The sequence below is a fragment of the Canis lupus genome, chromosome 27 (assembly GCF_011100685.1).
Source record: "Canis lupus familiaris isolate Mischka breed German Shepherd chromosome 27, alternate assembly UU_Cfam_GSD_1.0, whole genome shotgun sequence".
In the NCBI taxonomy this organism is placed as follows: Eukaryota; Metazoa; Chordata; class Mammalia; order Carnivora; family Canidae; genus Canis; species Canis lupus.
The window spans coordinates 15371132-15389092 of record NC_049248.1 but is presented as its reverse complement, the minus strand read 5'-3'; the positions used below and the strand labels follow the sequence as shown (position 1 = coordinate 15389092).

Genomic DNA, 17961 nt, shown 5'->3' with positions numbered 1-17961 from the left:
TCCAAGGAAACATGAACAAGTTCTTTTTTTCCACCAGAAAATTAACTACATGACTCTTTCTGGTAGATCATCTCACATCTTCAGGTAATGAGAAATCTTTAGGGTCTGTCCCCTCCTGTATCTGAGGACCATGGAGAAGATACACTCATGCCAATTTCCAAAATCACCATGAAGAGCACTTATATTTCCCATTAGTCACTGGCATTATTTGAATAAAATACACTCCTTTTCAGACACAATGCCCTTTCACTTATATGCAACTAGTTAACTGCCTAACACCCCTCCTGATTTTTCCAAGATGCCTTCATGCTTAATTCTTCACTTTCTGCAATCAAAAAATAAAAGGCTCCTTTCTCCCCAAATCTGCTTACAGAAACATTGCTAACCAAACATAAATATGACAAAGAAATTAAAGGTAAAAGTGACAGAGAGAGGATTTGTCAAAAATGATATATAGTAATGGAAGATTCTTGAATCTCTAATTAATCTAGGTTACTCTAGAATTTCCTGCAGGGTTCTGAATCTGAAGTGCTCAGAGGAACCCTCTGCGGAGCTTGTGAAAATGCAGATTCCTGGGCACTTCTCCCCACTATGGATATTTAAAGCTACTTAGGGACTTGGAAATGTTCATTCGAGAATCTCTACATCTTAGATGAAGAGTCTAACATACCTTAAGCATGCTAGACACCTAGCTTAGTGTCAAATGTTAAATTTGAATTTCTCTCTCTCTCTCTCTCTCACACACACACACACACACTCTTACGTTCTGGCCATGGGGACAGGAGTGTGTCTACTAGGTGTTCAACTGAAAAGTTTATCCAAATCCAGATTACAAGAATAGTTAATTCGGATATTTTTACCAAACTATAAAGACCACAACCTTGACATCATTAACCACATTCCGTCAGAACCAAAGCACCAGTTAAGTGGCATTCTTTTAGGAAGTAATTACCAGAAGCTACTCTTATCTCAGCCTTTGCTTTAGGCGAGGAAGACCAGACTATACAAAGAGAGTCAGAAGTTGCAGCCAGTGTCTTCACATTTTAAAATATCCTGTATAGTTTGCTGGAGCGGAGATGAAACATTATCCTTCTCTTGCAACCACTTTAGTTTCCAAGGGACTGACTCACAGCTGAGGCAGACTGACGAGAGGTACATCCGTTAGACAAGCACACAACACACACCAAAGTTAACTGAAAAATTTCAAAGTGCCTTTTTATGCCTTCAACTCAAAGATGAACACATTTCAAGGTGACCCAATCCTCAAGTGACAGACAGTGTTTTAAAAGGGCCAGAGCTCTCCACTTAAACAATTTCTAGTGACATGTTTAAATCGCATCCTCAAGGGCTCTATCTGCTGTCCTATTTACTAGTCTTTCTTTCCAGAGGTATCCCATTTTAAGTGAGTGCTTGAAGTTTCTCTTCCTTTCTGACAATTAATATCTACGAGGCTGAGATGCTTTAAAAAAATTTTCTTAACTAAGGAGGCACCATAGAGGACTTTCAATTATTTAATTGTATGACCAATCCAAATTATTATACTATTTTTTTTTTCTATTTATCAGAACAGTATCAGAATAATAAAAGACAGCCTTGGGGCACCTGGGTGGCTCAGTGGTTGAGCTTCTGCCTTTGGCTCAGGTTGTGATCCTGGGGTCCTGGAATGAGACCCACATCAAGCTCACCGCAGGGAGCCTGCTTCTCCCTCTGCCTATGTCTCTGCCGCTCTGTGTCTCTCATGAATAAATAGAATCTTTAAACAAATAAAAATAAAAATAAAAATAAAAATAGTAAATAATAGCCTCATCACTCATGCTCACAAGCAAATAGTAAAAAACTTCTAAGGTAAAAGCCAAAGTTCATAAAAGGATGCCAATTTAAAATCTAAAGATGCATATAATTATTATATTGACAGTGTATGTATTTCATAAATAGAATATGAAGGATTGTTTTCTTTCTTCACTAAAATATTACTCTTACCCATTATAATATAATGAGAAGATTACACTAGAAATCTAAAAACTGGGTTCCTATAGTTAAAGAAACATGCCACGCTGGTTTTACTCAGGCCCTTTGCGGAAACTACCATCTGTTAAAATATCCTTTACCAAAAAGCCTCCCTTGAACTGCCTGTGAATTCCTCTGTATTTCTGCAATCTGACTACTTCTCTGTAATGATTTATATGACTATCTCCCTTAGTGGACTGTGAACTCCAGGGAGAGCACAGAACAGGTAATGCTTATTTTGATAATTTGATACTATAAGTATCTAGAAACAAGTGCCAGCAACAGCAGGCACGCCACATAGTTTGTTTTTTTAAAAAAACTATGTATATACTATGTATAGTATAAACTATTTATACTATAAATTTATAACATATAAAAATAAATTTTAAAAAATTTATTCTGGTGCCCTCTTTCCTTTTCCTTTCTGAGCATTGTTGGGAAGGGTGGTGGGGGGAGAGGATAATCAAAGTTCTCATTATAGAGAGAAACATAGATAGATGATAATTAGATAAATATAGAAGTAAATGCGTGTGTGTGTGTGTGTGTGTGTGTGTATAGTACATACATTCTCTAGCTCTGCCAAGTGGGAGACTTGGGAATAGAGACACTCCATTTACCAGGAGCATACCAACTGCCCAGATCTTGCTTCTAAATACCATCATCCACCAAAAGAAACACTCAGAGAAATGGCTGGCTCTGGTGCTAGGGCAAGGAAAGTATCAAATAAACGTGGAATACCTTGTGAAGCCGGAAAATAGGAAGTACTTAAAAGTAATGGTCATGTCAAAAAAAGAGAGAAGCCAGGCTGAAAGGGCTCTCGTAGGCAAAATCTGGGACAATCTGAATATTAATAATAGTAACAATTACAACACATGGGGAAAATAAGAAACCTCAAATACATACTAATATAAACAAGCAAACATAAATTGAAAATTTGCAGAGGAACAGGATATTTAAATAGTTTCAAGGTACCACCCCACAGGGGCACCTGGGTGACTCAGCAGGTTAAGTATCTAACTCTTAAAAAAAAAAAAAAAAAAGATTTTGTTTATTTATTTATTTAAGAGAGAGAGAGAGAGAGAGAGAGAGAGCACAAGTGGGAAGAGGAAGAGAGAGAGGACAAGTAAACCCCACACTAAGCTCGGAAACTGACGTGGGGCTCAATCCCACAACCCTGAGATCCTGACCTGAGCTGAAATCCAGAGTTGGATGCTTGACTGACTGAGCCATCCAGGCACCCTGTATCCAACTCTTGTTCTCAGCTCAGGTCTTGATCCCAGGGTCATAAGTTCAAGCCCTGCGTTGGGCTCCATGTTAGGCATGGAGCCTAGTTAAAATTTTTAAAGTACCACCCCCCACAAAATACATATTAATTACAAAGGTTAAAAACTGACTTTACTGGGGCATCTGGGTGGCTCAGTTGGTTAAGTGTCTGCCTTCAAGCATCCTGGGATTCAGCCTGACATTGGGCTCTCTGCTCATTGGGGAGCCTGCTTCTCCCTCTCCCTCTGCCTGCCACTCTACCTGTTTGTGCTCTCTTTCTCTCTCTGTCAAATATATAAATAAAATCTTTTTAAAAAACAAACTAACTTTACTATGGGAAGGCTGGCTACCACCTTAACCGAGTGATCAAAATGAACATCATCCATAATGAAATAAATCAAAATCATATGCTTACTCAATAGGATGCAGCAAGAACACAGCATCTTTTCTGTGATAATTCCATCAAAGATGCATGACCTATATCTAACCACAAAAAAAAAAAAACAAAAAACAATGCAGACAGAAACTGAGGAACATTCTACAAAATACCTGGTCTGTAGACTGCAAAAGCGTGAAGATCCTGCAAGTCCATGAAAGACTATTCTATACTGAAGAAGACTAAAGAGACACAGGACAAAGGCAATGTGTGATTCTGAACCGAATTTTTTTTGAAATAAAGCACAGTATTTGAACAAGTGGTTACATTTGAATGAGATTCATGTACTGGATATAATAATGCATCAATGTCAACATTCTCACTATAATGGGTGCAATGCTGTTGTAGCTATTAAGAAAAATCTCCTAGAGGAAATAAACAACCAGAGGTAGTGACACACATGGCAGTCAGCCATTTTCCTCAAATGGTTCAGAGGAAAAAGATCTTCCTATGGTACTTACAACTTTCCTAAAAGTTTAAGGTTGTTTTAAAGTTAAAAGAAAAAGGTGTAGCAAAAAGAATTTTTTTTGTTATTCTGGTTTATAATCATATTTAATGGAAGGATAATAAATTCATCATTACCAATATCATAATTACATAAAATAATTACTTTCATAGTATCTTTTTACCCAAGCTCCTAGAATATTCTGCACACGTGCATAAGTGCACACACACACACACATGCACATACAGAGGCAGCTATGGTACAAAGAACTTGGAATCAGAAGTTCTGGATTTGAATCACGACCTCAACTCTTACTAACTCTGAAACATTTAACAAGTTACTTACACTCTCAATGCTTTAGTTTTCTCACCTATGAGATGAGGATTACTAGGAGAATTAAAAGAGAAAATGTTTACAAAATTACCCTATTAGACCCAAAAGAATATATACATATGTTAAGCATTAAGGAGAAAAAATACTGGATTCAGATATAAAATACACACTAACTTAAAATATTGCACAAACCAAGTTTAATGTCAAAAAAAAATCTCAAGTTAACTCCACTTGGTCCATTTCCCTCAGAAATCTATAAATTTTTAAATTTTATTCTTACCTAACCTGAGCTACAGCCAAATTTTCACATGCCACCTAATAGAATATGCTACCATACATTTTGTTTTAAGCAGGGATTGGCTTTTTTAACTCAAAAACAAACTTCAACATCCTTCTGTCTCACTAAATAAATAAATAAATAAATAAATGGAATTATTGAAGGGTGATTTATGTCATTTCTCTCCTAAAATCTAGAGACTTTTAATTCTGCTTGCCTTGTTTACAACTGAAGAGATTCTAGTTCTCAGGAAACTATAGAGAGAGGCCTCAGACTTAGAAATCAAAAAAACAAAATGGACAAGAAAGTCATCTCAAATTAACAAAACAAATTACAAATTTTCAGTAAGTACTTATTTTCATTCTTTCTTCTTCTTTTTTTAATCATGAGATGACATCAAGAGACAGGATTGGTTTTTAAACCCAGCAAGACAAGGTAAGCCCAAAGACTGGAGCATGAAAGCTGGGATTTTATAAAAATACAAAGAGACAAGAAAAAGAAATTAAGGAAACTAAAACTCCTCTACTCTGATCACTTGGCAAATCACTCCCAGGTCCCCACTCCACGATGCTCTGAGGCATACTCTGAGGTGTATCAGTACATCTATGTAAAGAATTCCCAAAAGTGCCTGGGTGGCTCAGTCAGCTGAGCATCCCTCGATTTTGGCTCAGGTCATGATCTCATAGGTCATGGAATCCAGCCCCACATCGGGCTCCATGCTCAGTGGGGAATCTGAGTGAGATTCTCTCCTCATGCTCCTTCCCCTGCTCTCTCTCTCGAATGAATAAATAATCTTAAAAAAAAAAAATTCCCAGAGGAAGGATGGGTTTAACATGTCATCCCAGAAAATTTCTCATTCAGTGATATCTAAACCTACTCTCCTAATCTACCAAAGATTGGATACTTCCATTCTTTCTCAAAATAAACTTCATCTTCTCTAAAACAAATTGCAATGGTTAAGGTGTGGATTATGGGGGCACCTGGCTGGCTCAGTCATCAAGTCTTCATCTTGGGTTCAAGCTTCACATTGGGTGTAGAATTTACTTAATTAAAAAAAAAAAAAAAAAGGGCAGCCCCGGTGGCGCAGCAGTTTAGCGCTGCCTGCAGCCTGGGGTGTGATCCTGGAGACCCAGGATCGAGTCCCACATCGGGCTCCCTGCATGGAACCTGCTTCTCCCTCTGCCTGTGTCTCTGCCTCTCTCTTTCTCTCAATCTGAATAAATAAATAAATCTCAAAAAAAAAAAAAAAAAGGAAAAAAGAAGAAAGAAAAAAAGGTAAAAAAAGAAAAAAAAAAGAAAAAGAAAAAGGTGGATTATGGGAAGAAAACAAAAAGCTTTCACAGAGGATCCCTGGTGGGGGGGGGGGGGGGGGTCAGCGGTTTAGCGCCTGCCTTCGGCCCAGGGCGTGATCTTGGAGACCCAGGATGGAGCCCATGTTGGGCTCCCAGCATGGGGCCTGCTTCTCCCTCTGCCTGTGTCTCTGCCCCTTTCTCTATCCCTGTGTCTCTCATGAATAAATAAATAAAATCTTTAAAAAAAAAAAACAAGATTTCACAAAGACATGGGCAAACCTAAGAGACTCACATTAAAATTATTCACCTGCTATTGACTTGCTGGTCAACAATACAGTCTTGTATTACAGACTGAGTGCCCCCAATTAGCACCAAGAGACAGTGTCCAGTGGTTAACCATGCAGCGTTAGCACCAAACCACCTAGGTTTGAATTCTGGCTCTGACACCTTAGCTCTGCCTAAGCTCTGCCTAACTGGTTTTTGGCAAGTTACTTAAAACTCTCTGTATCTCAGTTTGCACATCTGCACAAAGGACATCATAGTAGAATCTTCATAGAGCTGTTGCGAAGAGTAACAGATAATGCAAAAAGTATTTAACATACTGCCTGGAATGTAGCTAGAGCTCTATGTTAACCATTATCTTTGTACCTAGCATCTAGGCACAGTGTCTGGCACGTGGCTAGTGTTGAAGAATTATTCTCCAGCATCCTGTGCTTGGCCAAACTTTAAGATTTAAAATTTCATTCCAAATTATTTTTTAAAAAATTCTTTAAAGATAGCTTTGCAGTGGAAAAATCATCATTACCAAAATCTGTGTTCTACATCAAAGTTACTCTTCAGCAGGAGTGGCAAAAATGAGCTCCCTACATTCTTGGTTCTTACCTAAGTTCTTCAAGGGAAAATAAAAGTTACAATGTCAGAAGGCGGAACACTTGGATATCACAATCCATTCAAGGTACAGCTTAGGTACCTCTAGCTAATTGCTTAAGCGGACAAAAATAAATGAAAAATAACTGCTTATCACATTTGCAATTATTTTAATTGTACCTTTGGCTTGATGCCCAGCTCCTGAATCAGACCTAGGTCTGTGAAAGCAGGAACTATCCTTGTCCATCTTGTATCCAGAATACTACTACCCAGTGCCTAATTGGTATTCAATAACCACTTTCTGAATGAATAAATGTGCTTCATAAAATACAAAATCCCATCATGGCTCTTGGTTTGGCAACTAGCCAAAGCTAATCTCCTTTATCTGTGTTTTAAACAAATAAGAGGCCCCTTTTGTTTGTTCTGACTTGCACTACAGAAAGCGCCTCCACAGAGTAAAATAATCTTTACATTCCTCAGTAATCATGATCTCTGATCATTCCAACTGAGGATATATGCCTAAAATAATCTCCTGTGTATGTAATACAGGAAAGCCATCCCTCCAAATTAAAAATCAGTTTTTGAAAAATAAAAAAATAAATACATAAATAAACAAATAAATAAAAATAAAAATCGGTTTTTGGGCAGCCTAGGTGGATCAGCAGTTTAGCACCGCTTTCAGCCCAGGGCATGATCCTGGAGACCCAGGATCAAGTCCCACATCGGGCTCCCTGCATGGAGACTGCTTCTCCCTCTGCCTGTGTCTCTCATTAACAAATAAATAAATCTTTAAAAATAAATAAATAAATACATTACATAAAATAAAAATCAGTTTTCAATTGCTTTCTTTCCCTATTGTTTTTCAGATACTTTTGACATTTTTCTTTCTGTACACAAGAGCTTACAGATATACAGAGTAGGGAGATCGTTAGAAGTCACCTAATACAACACCCCCATTTTCCAGATGCCTCCAAAGAAAATTACATTTGAATGGAAGCCATAAATAAATAAATAAATAAATAAATAAATAAATAAATAAATAAATAAATAAATAAATAAATAAATAATTTTTAAAAAATGAAAGGAAGCCACACAGTCAACATCCTTCATAAGCCTCTTGAGACAAAAGTAACAAATTTAAATTTTAATAATGTACAGAAAAAGGAAAGTGTACCTCCCCTAGCACCTGCCTACACAGAAATGCCCCAGTTCTCCCAAGCAAGGAGCGGTTCTAAATTCATTAGTTCATTCAACAGATATCTTTGAGGGCCTCTGGTACGGTGAAAACTATTCCAGGTGCCTGAGATACACCAATGAACAAAAAGAAAGATCACTGCCTGTGCTGTACCTACATTTTAGGCAAAACTTGGGAGGTGTCTAGGAGAATAAAGAAAAGAACATAGGAACATTTTAATAGAATACATAAGGCAAGAAACGCCCCATAGCACCATAGAGCTCATTAGGCTAGTGGTTCTCAAACGTGTGTGCTGCAGAACCACCCAGAGGACTTAGAACTCAGAAGGCCCAGCCCCATCCCAGAACTGATTCATTAAGATGTCAACAGGGCCCGAGAATGTGCATTTCTAATATGATCTCATACAATGTCAACGCTGCTAGTCCAGGAAGCAAACTTTGACAGCCAATGACTTAGGTGGAAACAAATCAAGTAGCTTGGCCAGAACCATAGGTTTCTCAATACCAGGCCCAGATTTAGGGCTTTTAACCCTTCCGACTCCAAACTGATCAAGCTTTTATGAGGATACAGCTGTCACTTATGCACAAAGGGCAAACACAGCCCAAAGAAAGTGTTTTTAGCTTTATGTTTGAGTTGGAGAAAATCAGAAATGTTTTAAGTATAAAATACCCTACACAGACAGCACTGATCACTAACCACAGACATAAAAATTAACATTAAAGTTAGAGGATTTGCTTTCTTTCACATATCTAAATGCCATGATAAAAGTAGGTTTTCCCTAAAGGGTTTGATCATAAGGGTGAGGCTCAGTCTCAAATGAGCCTATTTATTTATTCAAAAAAAATCTATTAACTAGAGGTATATACACTTCATATAAATAAGTGATTGGATTAGTAATAATTTCAGGTTTTTTGTGCTAATTATATTTTCTAAAATTTTTACAATAGTCATGAATTCCTTTTGTAATAGGGAATTCACATTAATTTCTTTAAAAGAAGTGACAGTGTTTATTCAAAAAGACTTTTAATTAGAAAACTATAAAAGGCATCAGTTAATATACTGCATAAATTAATACTGAATGATTTTTTTCCTAGTACATAAATAATTCAAGTAACTTATTTTACATTTTAGGCTAAATCTCTGTCTGGAATAATGATTAATACCAGGGAAGGAAAAAAAAAAATCCTTGAAATGTATCTGATTTTATTTAAACAAAGAGAATAAAGCAAAACTATGATCCTTTAAATAGCTGCAAAAAAACTACATTTACAATGATTCTACATAACAATTGTTTTTTGTCTTTACTGATACTTTTCAACAAATGTACGGATGTGATGGTAATTTTTGCAAATAAGGTAAAATGTCACGTGTCAATTTTATCAATAAAAAAGTAAAAATGGTTTTAATAGTATTTCTTGGAAGAAAAATAAGCATCTAAGTTTTGGAAAATAATGGTGTATGCTCAATGTGTGCCAAGTACAAGAGCCATATTCGAGAAGATACCAACGTAAGGCCTATACTCCATCCTGTACCCCATCCACCATCTTTCTGGATCTCCTAATCTGGGGAATATGCCTTTATTACTAAAGTCCACGTCTCAGATTTAAAACTAGAGTTTAAAACATAATCTGCTAAAGGGCAATAACTTGAAGGAGAATCAATTTGGTGAAGAAATCGAGTATCTTTATAAAGACACACACTTACCATTTAACAAAAGTTCTGGACTACCTCCTTAAGTCTGGCCTATTTAATTGGAACCGTCGCTTTTAAAGAAAAAAAACAAAAAGTGCTTCCGTGTGTCGCAAAAAATCATAGCTAATTCTCTGAAAACTAGCCCCAGAATGTACCAAACACTTTAAATCCTCTCATTTGATCTCCAAACTGCCCTACGAAGTACTACGATTATAACCATTTTACAGATCAAAAAAACTTCAGCACAGAGTGATCAAGGAAGTTGCCCAAAATCACACAACTAAGTTGAAGATCCAGGATCCAGGCATCCGGAGCTACACTCGAACTGAGATCTTTGACCTCTGGCCCCGATCGTGGTTCTGCTGTTTGGATCGTGAAATTCTCACATTTGAGGAAATCAGAAGTAAACTTTTTCCTGCCATAGTCGATAGTATCAATAAAATGAAAAACGATCAAATAATCAATGCACGCGCGTTCGGGAATCTCCGGACTTCACGGAAACGGGCCCGGGCCCACTTTCCCAGGGGCAAGGCCGCGTGGGGCCATCGGGGCGCAGGTGGTCACCGCGGACCCCCACGGACGCCCGGCGGGGAGCCGTCGCGAGGGGCTCGCCCGGGGCGGGGGGGGGGGGGCTGCCTCGGTTTTGGGGTTGTTTCCGCTCGTGCGTTTTGGTGGTTTGAGGGCTTGCTCTGCTGTGTGAGGGCCCCTCCGGGGAGGCGCTGCTAGTGCGCTCGGCTGGTTTGGGGTCGGTCCGTCTGCCAGCAGCGGGGGCAGAGGGAGCGAGTCCCGCGGGGCCACGCCAGGCGCCAGGCGGGTCCCGCGCTCCGCCTCCCCCGCTCGCCCCAGGCCCGGCGCCCGCGAGCACCGGAGCCGCCGAGCCCCGGGTCTGGCCCTGGCCCTGGCCCGGGGGGGGGGGGGGGGGGGGCGGGGGGCGGCGAGCGCGGGGAGCGCTGTGCGGGGGCGCGGTGGGTGCGGGCGGGGACCACCCGCGGGGCCCTTACCCAGCTCCGTGCCCCAGTTGCGCGCGGACATGGCGCCGCCGGCTGCTCGGCGCCCGGCTCCCTCGGCGCGGCCCTCCCCGCCCCCCGCCCCCCGCCAGGCGGCGCCGCGCTCGCCCCGCCCCCCGCCGCCCTCCTCCGCCCTCCTCCGCCGGGCGCCAGCGCCCCGCACGGGGCACCGAAGCCCGTTTTAAAATGCTTCAGTTGCCAAATGCGCTGAGCCAACACGTTTAGAAACTTGTAACTGCAAGATGAAGTCACGCCTGTGCCTCAGCATTGCACTGAGTGATGCAGTGGGACGCGGGACGCATCAGCTGCCTCTCTCTCCCTCTCTCTCTCTCTCTCTCTTTTTGTTTTTCTTCCCCATCAACTGCCTTTCTAAGCTTCATTTTTGTCATCTCTAAGAAATGACCTTGACAATTTCTTGGAAATTATTAGAGAAACTCGGAATCTGTGATACTAACTTTTTGTTTTTTTTTTTCCAGCCTGACTTTTCTGTATCCAGGATGTTTAAATTGACTGGAGTCACTCAACATGGACTACTAGCCACCTCATCTCGACAGAGGCACCTCCACTCTGCTGAAAGAAAAGTCTTAGTTGTAGCTTGTCCACCATGAGCCTGTCACTGTGCTAGGTGCTTTCAGATGTATGACAGCGTGGGAGTCTCAGAACAATCCCGCCAAGTACGTAGATCTCCATTGCTAAGCCTGCAGACACCAATGTTCTGAATAAAGAGGCGTCCTGGTATAGCGGAAAGTGAGTAGGTTCTATCCCCTCCCCTTATTATATCAGCAATTCCACTTTTTTTTTCTTCGATTTTATTTATTTATTAATGAGAGTGAGAGAGGCAAAGACATCAGCAGAGGGAGAAGCAAGCTCCCTGCAGGGAGCCTGATGCAGGACTCCATCCCAGGACCCTGGGATCCTGCCCTGAGCTAAAGGTAGACAGACACTCAAACACTGAGCCACCCAGGCGTCCCAGCAATCCCACTTATTAACTAGGTGGTTCTAGGAATGTTACTGTCTACTTGTCTGTAAAATGGGGAGATCAAAATACATATGTCTTGCAAAGCTGCTCAATGTGTATAAAGCACCTAAAAAATGTTACTGCATATAGTAGATGCTCAACAAATGAAAGCTGTTAATGTTATTGTCGGGTTCACACAACAGTTATGGGGATAAATAGGAAAAGTAATTCCAGTCTTATTCCCCTACGCTGAGCTGCCTCTCTGCTTGTCAAGACATAGCTATTGCTCAGTGATTTTAGACATGTTTAGATTCTACTCATATGTATAACAGCATTTTTCCTCTATTTTCATTTTAACCCTGAAAAAGTGAAAAACAGGCTGTGAAAGTCCAGAGCAGCTAGACCATGGTGCTCCCAAGTAGAACATAAACAATTTCACAAAACATCAATATCGGCCAAGGTCACTGGAACCGCACTTGAACACAGAAAACAAACATGAACATGTACAAACCACAAAAAATGAAAAAACAGTTCCCATCCTGGCTAATATAACTGTCACTTCTTTACCCATCTGCTTTAACCTCACCTCATTTTTCTTGTATTTCAACCAAGAATTAAGATGCCCTGTCATAGAATTATCACCACTTCCTGCCAGCATCCAATCCAGAGTAATGTTCTGCCTCTTTGAACCTTCTCCAAATCATGTAACACAAGCCCAAACCCTATGTCATTTCTAACACTTTCTTACTGAGGCACTTCACAGTTCCATATGTTGTTTATCCTTGTTCCAACAAATCGATAAACCCAAATTTATCCAACTATAGGTGCATTCCTGTGGTCTTCAGCTAGAAAGCACTGACATCCCTAAAAGATATAAAGAAAATAAATGGAATTCTGATTTTAGGGGAAGATACAACTCTAAGCCAGATTCTAAGCCACTTGTTATATGTATCCACATATAATGTAAACTTATTAAAACAAACAAAAGCAGTGAGATTCTAGCTTAATTAAAACACCAAAATCTGGAGGATCCCTGGGTGGCTAAACCAGGCCCTGGTTTAGCGCCTGCCTTTGGCCCGGGGTGTGATCCTGGAGTCCCGGGATCGAGTGCCGCATCGGGGTCCCTGCATGGAGCCTGCTTTTTCCCTCTGCCTGTGTCTGTGCCTCTCTCTCTGTCTCTCTGTCTATCATGAATAAATAAATACAATTTTAAACAAACACCAAAATCTGGGCAGTCTCCTTCAAAAATTTCTCAGTGACCTTTTCTAAAATTGGCCAGTTGCTGATACTAATCTGGAATCAATCTCTACAGTTTGAAACTCAGTTAAATTGTCAGGATTCAGAAAGATAGTAGGGATAGAACGCAAAAAGTGAGGGTTTGTTTTATGCTTTTTACTTACTCTTTTTTAGGTAAGCTCCACCCAATGTGGGGCTGGAACTCACAACTCTGAGATGAAGAATGACACGCTCTACCAACTTTGCCAGCCAGGCACCCCATGAAATAAATTTAATGGAGAAATGTTGGCAAGCTTCACTTTGTGACTTTCCCTTTTAAACTGACTGCTTTCTGAAACTTTTGAAGTATCCTAAGTAAGGCTTCTTAAAGAATTATCTGTAGACCACCACTACTATACTGGAATCTTCCAAGAGTTTTTTCTAGATTCTAGGCTTTACCACAGCCCTACTGAATCACAGTCTCTAGGATCCTGGAATTCATATATATTTTTTAAAGATTTTATTTATTTATTCATGGAACACAGAGACAAAGAGAGAGGCAGAGACACAGACAGAGGGAGAAGCAGGCTCCATGCAGGGTGCCTGATGTGGGACTCATGGAGTCCCAGGATCATGCCCTGGGTGGAAGGCAGGCGCTCAACCTCTGAGCCACCTAGGCATCACTCTGGAATCCATGTTTTTAAGTTCCTTCACATAATGTTAATGCAACCTAATTGTAAAGAATCATCAACCTGGAACAGAGAAGAGTAAACTCTGCATGCCAGTCTGGAGCTATTGCTCAAACCGGCTCTTACATGAGTAAAAACTCAAGTATTGTCATTTTTTTAGGTCATGCAAATTTTGTTGTTCCTTTTTTAATATAATTTTTAAATTGCCAAATAAATTACTTTTCCCATCCCCACACTATCTTCAATTAAAATTAAAGCTCTAGTAATTTATCATATTTATCTTGAAGTCTCAAGAACCTACAAAGCCTGGAGTTAGGAGTAATTCAACTGTTAACTTTGAAAGGACCATTTGTGTTTGCTTCTTCATATGCCTAGGGTCTAGTGGAGTCATTGCCACATAGTAGTCATATGTGTCTATTTATTAGATGAAGGATTATATATTACTTGCTAGGCTATTTTCTTATGGTGGCAATGGTTTTATCCAGCCCAATTCCATTTGACTAATCTCAAATCCTATGATTCCTAGGAGAACTCAGATTCCTTAGGTAATATGGACTCGGATCATGGATTGTAACCAGTTTTCTAAGTCAAAAGAGGAGAGATGTAGAAGCAATGAGAACTAGGCAAAAGTACGAATGTCAAATCAACATATTTCAGAACTGGAAGGACACTTAATAGAACATCTAATCCTGCTTCATGGTGAAATAAGAGAATAAGAATTATATTGAGTCTTTTATGGAACCTAAATTTATTCAATTTAAGTAACTGATCTTTATTCTGAGACTAGGTCTTTCAGTACCAACTTGGATTTTTTAAAATTTCTTTTCTTTTATGAAGATTATGGTAGTAGAAAAAAATTTGAACAGCCTCACTTGTCAAGATTAAAAGCAAACCATTCTATCTTGCCCCGATCTACTTTTTTCCTTTAACCTATTGCTCCACAAAATCTCAAAGTTATACAATCATTGATAGAATATATAATACTATCTAACACTAAGTGCTTCCTATGGGTTAAGTTCCTTACATCAATTATTCGATATATTTTTTTTAAATGTTAGAGATTCCCCCAAAAAATGTATAAGAGCTATCTATCTCCTCTTACAGATAAAGTGAAATTAGTGTGAGTGCTAGGGGATGGTTTAAAGCCCAGGCAATATAACTCTACAGACCAAAGAAGTACTGTTCCCACTATCTTGCTGAAGCCAAACTCATTAGACCAGCCATTTAACCTTTCAAAGTCAGATTCTCAATATATAAAATGGGTAATATCCTAACCTTCATTGGGTTACTGGAGATATTTTGACCAAGTTCTATTCTCCCATTATATAAAGTGACTCAACCTATAAAGTATTATTACTGTTCATTAGCCATCATTCAGAGGCTTTGACCTTGTTTTCCTAGGTAAATTTGTTAGATGCCTCCTTTGTCTCATCAGGAACTGTGATTCTGTACTGTTCTAAGTGGCACTGTATCACTGGCAATTGTGCATCCCTATAAACAAAAGCTACACCTCCTGAGAATGCTCTTGCTCCTTAGGAATCCCCCTGGTATAAAATCCAACATGTACAGTAATTTATACGGTAATCCAACAGGAATCACATTTTTTTTCAAAATATTAATCCTCCTGGTATAAAACATTGGTAGCTACTAAAGAAATGTTTCTTCCTAGTCTGCATTTTCAACTCCCATTATGTTATTGCTCCTTCTGGAAAGTTACATACTATGTGCCCCACTCCTCTGCCCTTAGTCTCAAAGAAAAGCCAGCTCAATTAAATAATTCTACGCTGAATATGAACTACTAAAAATTTAATATTTTAAGTTATAAATTATAGCACATATTTATTGTACTATTTTATAGCCATTAAAAAAATGTGGCCTTTATTTATTGATAGGAAAAAATTCTCAAGACAATTTACTGACCACACTCAATCCTGGTTTCTTGGGAAAAAACCTCTGGACGATACTAAAACTAAAAAGTAATGATTCACAAGTGAAATTACTAAAAGTGAGGTGGGAATTCAATTATCATGACCTACTGCACAGTAGGACCTAAAGAGGCAGCTCCATAGGAAGAATGGAATGGGAAACAGTTGGTTAGGATGAGACTCTCATACAAGCTGGGCTCCTTCTAAGTAAATGGGCCACAGGTTGCCTTTGGCTGTACATGGCCAAGGGCTTTGATTTTCAATGACTGAACAGGATGATCTGTTGCAAGGGGGATAAATGGAAAATTACCCTCCTAGTCTAATAAGATTTGGTGCTAATTTAGGGCCTTGTTTCAGTAACTTCTGAGTACTTACTAGTACACCAGCCTCTTTTCTAGCCAATGGGTAGTATTACTGAAGATGAAAAACAGGCAAGGTAATTTCAGATAAGAACTATAAATAAAGGCAAAATAAGTGATGAGAAAGAATACAGGAGGACTTGAGACCCAAATCACAAGGGTTAGCCATCCAAATACCTAGGTAAGAGTGGACCCAGTAGGAGACATAGCAAGCCAAGTGAAAAGGCCTTGAGGTTGAAATGAAGCCACCATGGCTACAGCAATGTAAGCAAGCAAAGGAAAAATGAAAAGGTCACAGAAGGCAGAAGTCTGATCATAATAAGAAATTGCTAGAATAGGAAGCCACTATGGATTTAAATAAGGCAGCCCCCTGGCCTCTTCAAATCCTAAAGCAATCAGCTTTCCTGCCATGTAGAGGATGGATGGATGGATGGGGACAGGGTAGAGGGAAAAGGCACAAGAAGAGCAGTCAGCGAGGCATGGTAATAAGAGTAGTCAGAGAGGCATGGTAATAATGTCAAGTGACAAATAGAAAGCCTGGCCTGGAGGGGGTAACAATGAAGAAGAGGCAAGTTAGATTCAGAAGCCCCCGCAGGACTTGTGTATAAACTAGAAATGGGGTAAGAATGGACTCAAGGACTTAAAAAAAAAAAAACAAAAAAAACTTTATTTTAGAGAGAGGGAGAGAGTAAAAGGAGAGTCAGAGAGAGAAAAATCTGAAGTCAACTCCACACTGAGCACAGAGCCCGACACAGGGCTCAATCCCAAGACCTTGAGATCATGAACTGAGCCAAGACAGAGTCGGCTGCTTAACACACTGAGCCACCCAGGCAACCCAAGGACTTATCTTTTAGTTTGTATTAAGTATTAGGTAGTGCTGGTTACTGGAATAAGTAATAAGGTAAGAGAAATTGGTTTGGTTGAAAAATTAAGATGTTTTAAATAATTAAGTCTGAGATACTTATAAAGGTTAAGGTGCAACACACAACTATACCATTAAACTCTGGTGCTCAGAGAGACTGGATATACAAATTTAGAAGATATCAGAAAATACTGAGTGCCATAACAATGGATATTTTTTCCCCCTTTGGAGAGAAGGAACTAGGAAGTACAGCCCAGACTTGAAGTCAAGCAGAAAAAGAAATGGCAAATATAGGAGGAGTTAGAAAAGTATAAGGAAAACCAGGCATGTGGTTTCACAGCAATGAAAATATATTTCAAAAACAAGTTAAAAGACAACTACTGAGTGCTGCTGAACGTTGAGTAAGAGAAGAACAGTGATTAGGTTAGAAACACAAAGAATGCTAGAGACTTTGACAAGTGCAACTATAGTAGATACTTGAACTTTTTGTGAAAGTTTGTTCTATTAGAAGATTCTCCCATTACATAATGTGGTAGGCAGACTAATGGCCTACAAAAGATGTCCATGTCTTAATTCCTGGAACCTGCAAATATGACCTTACACACCAAAAGAGAGTTTGTAGATATCATTAAGAAACTTGAACTGGGGAAATTATCCAGGTCCACTATAGTCACACATGTCCTTTTAAGTGAAGGAGGGTGGCAGGAGAGTCCAAGATTTGAAGATATTAGCGGGCACCGAAGACAGAGGAAAGGACCATGAGCCAAGGTAGGTCAGCGGCTTCTAGAAGCAGGAAAATATAAGGAAACAGATGCTCTTCTAGAGTCCTTCAGAAGAAATGCAATCCTGTCAATAAAAACCTTTATTTTTAGTTTAGTGACACTTATTTTGGATTTTTGACCTCCTTAACTGTTAGACAAATTTGTGTTGTTTTAAGTCACAAATTTATGGTAATTTGTTACAACAGCAATAGAAAATCAATACACAAAGGATACCAAAGCAGTTATTTCCGTAGCCTGCTAGTGGTCTAAATGCCCAGTATATACCACTACAAAGGGAAACTGTTAGCCTTAAAACCTTAATACTAGGGGTGCCTGATGTGGCTCAGTTGGTTAAGTATCCAAATCTCGGTTTCGGCT

General features: G+C 39.4%; 1 protein-coding gene across 2 annotated transcripts in view; it reads right to left on the bottom strand.

Moving 5' to 3' along the window:
* DERA (deoxyribose-phosphate aldolase) overlaps positions 1–10896 on the bottom strand; it is a 117463-nt gene extending 106567 nt beyond the window's left edge. For both annotated transcript variants that reach the window (XM_038576915.1, XM_038576916.1), the window contains exon 1: positions 10809–10896. In XM_038576915.1, the coding sequence (XP_038432843.1) occupies positions 10809–10839 (31 nt within the window). In that variant the 5' untranslated portion in view covers positions 10840–10896. The remainder of the gene's footprint in view (positions 1–10808) is intronic.
* Positions 10897–17961: the final 7065 nt, after the last annotated feature.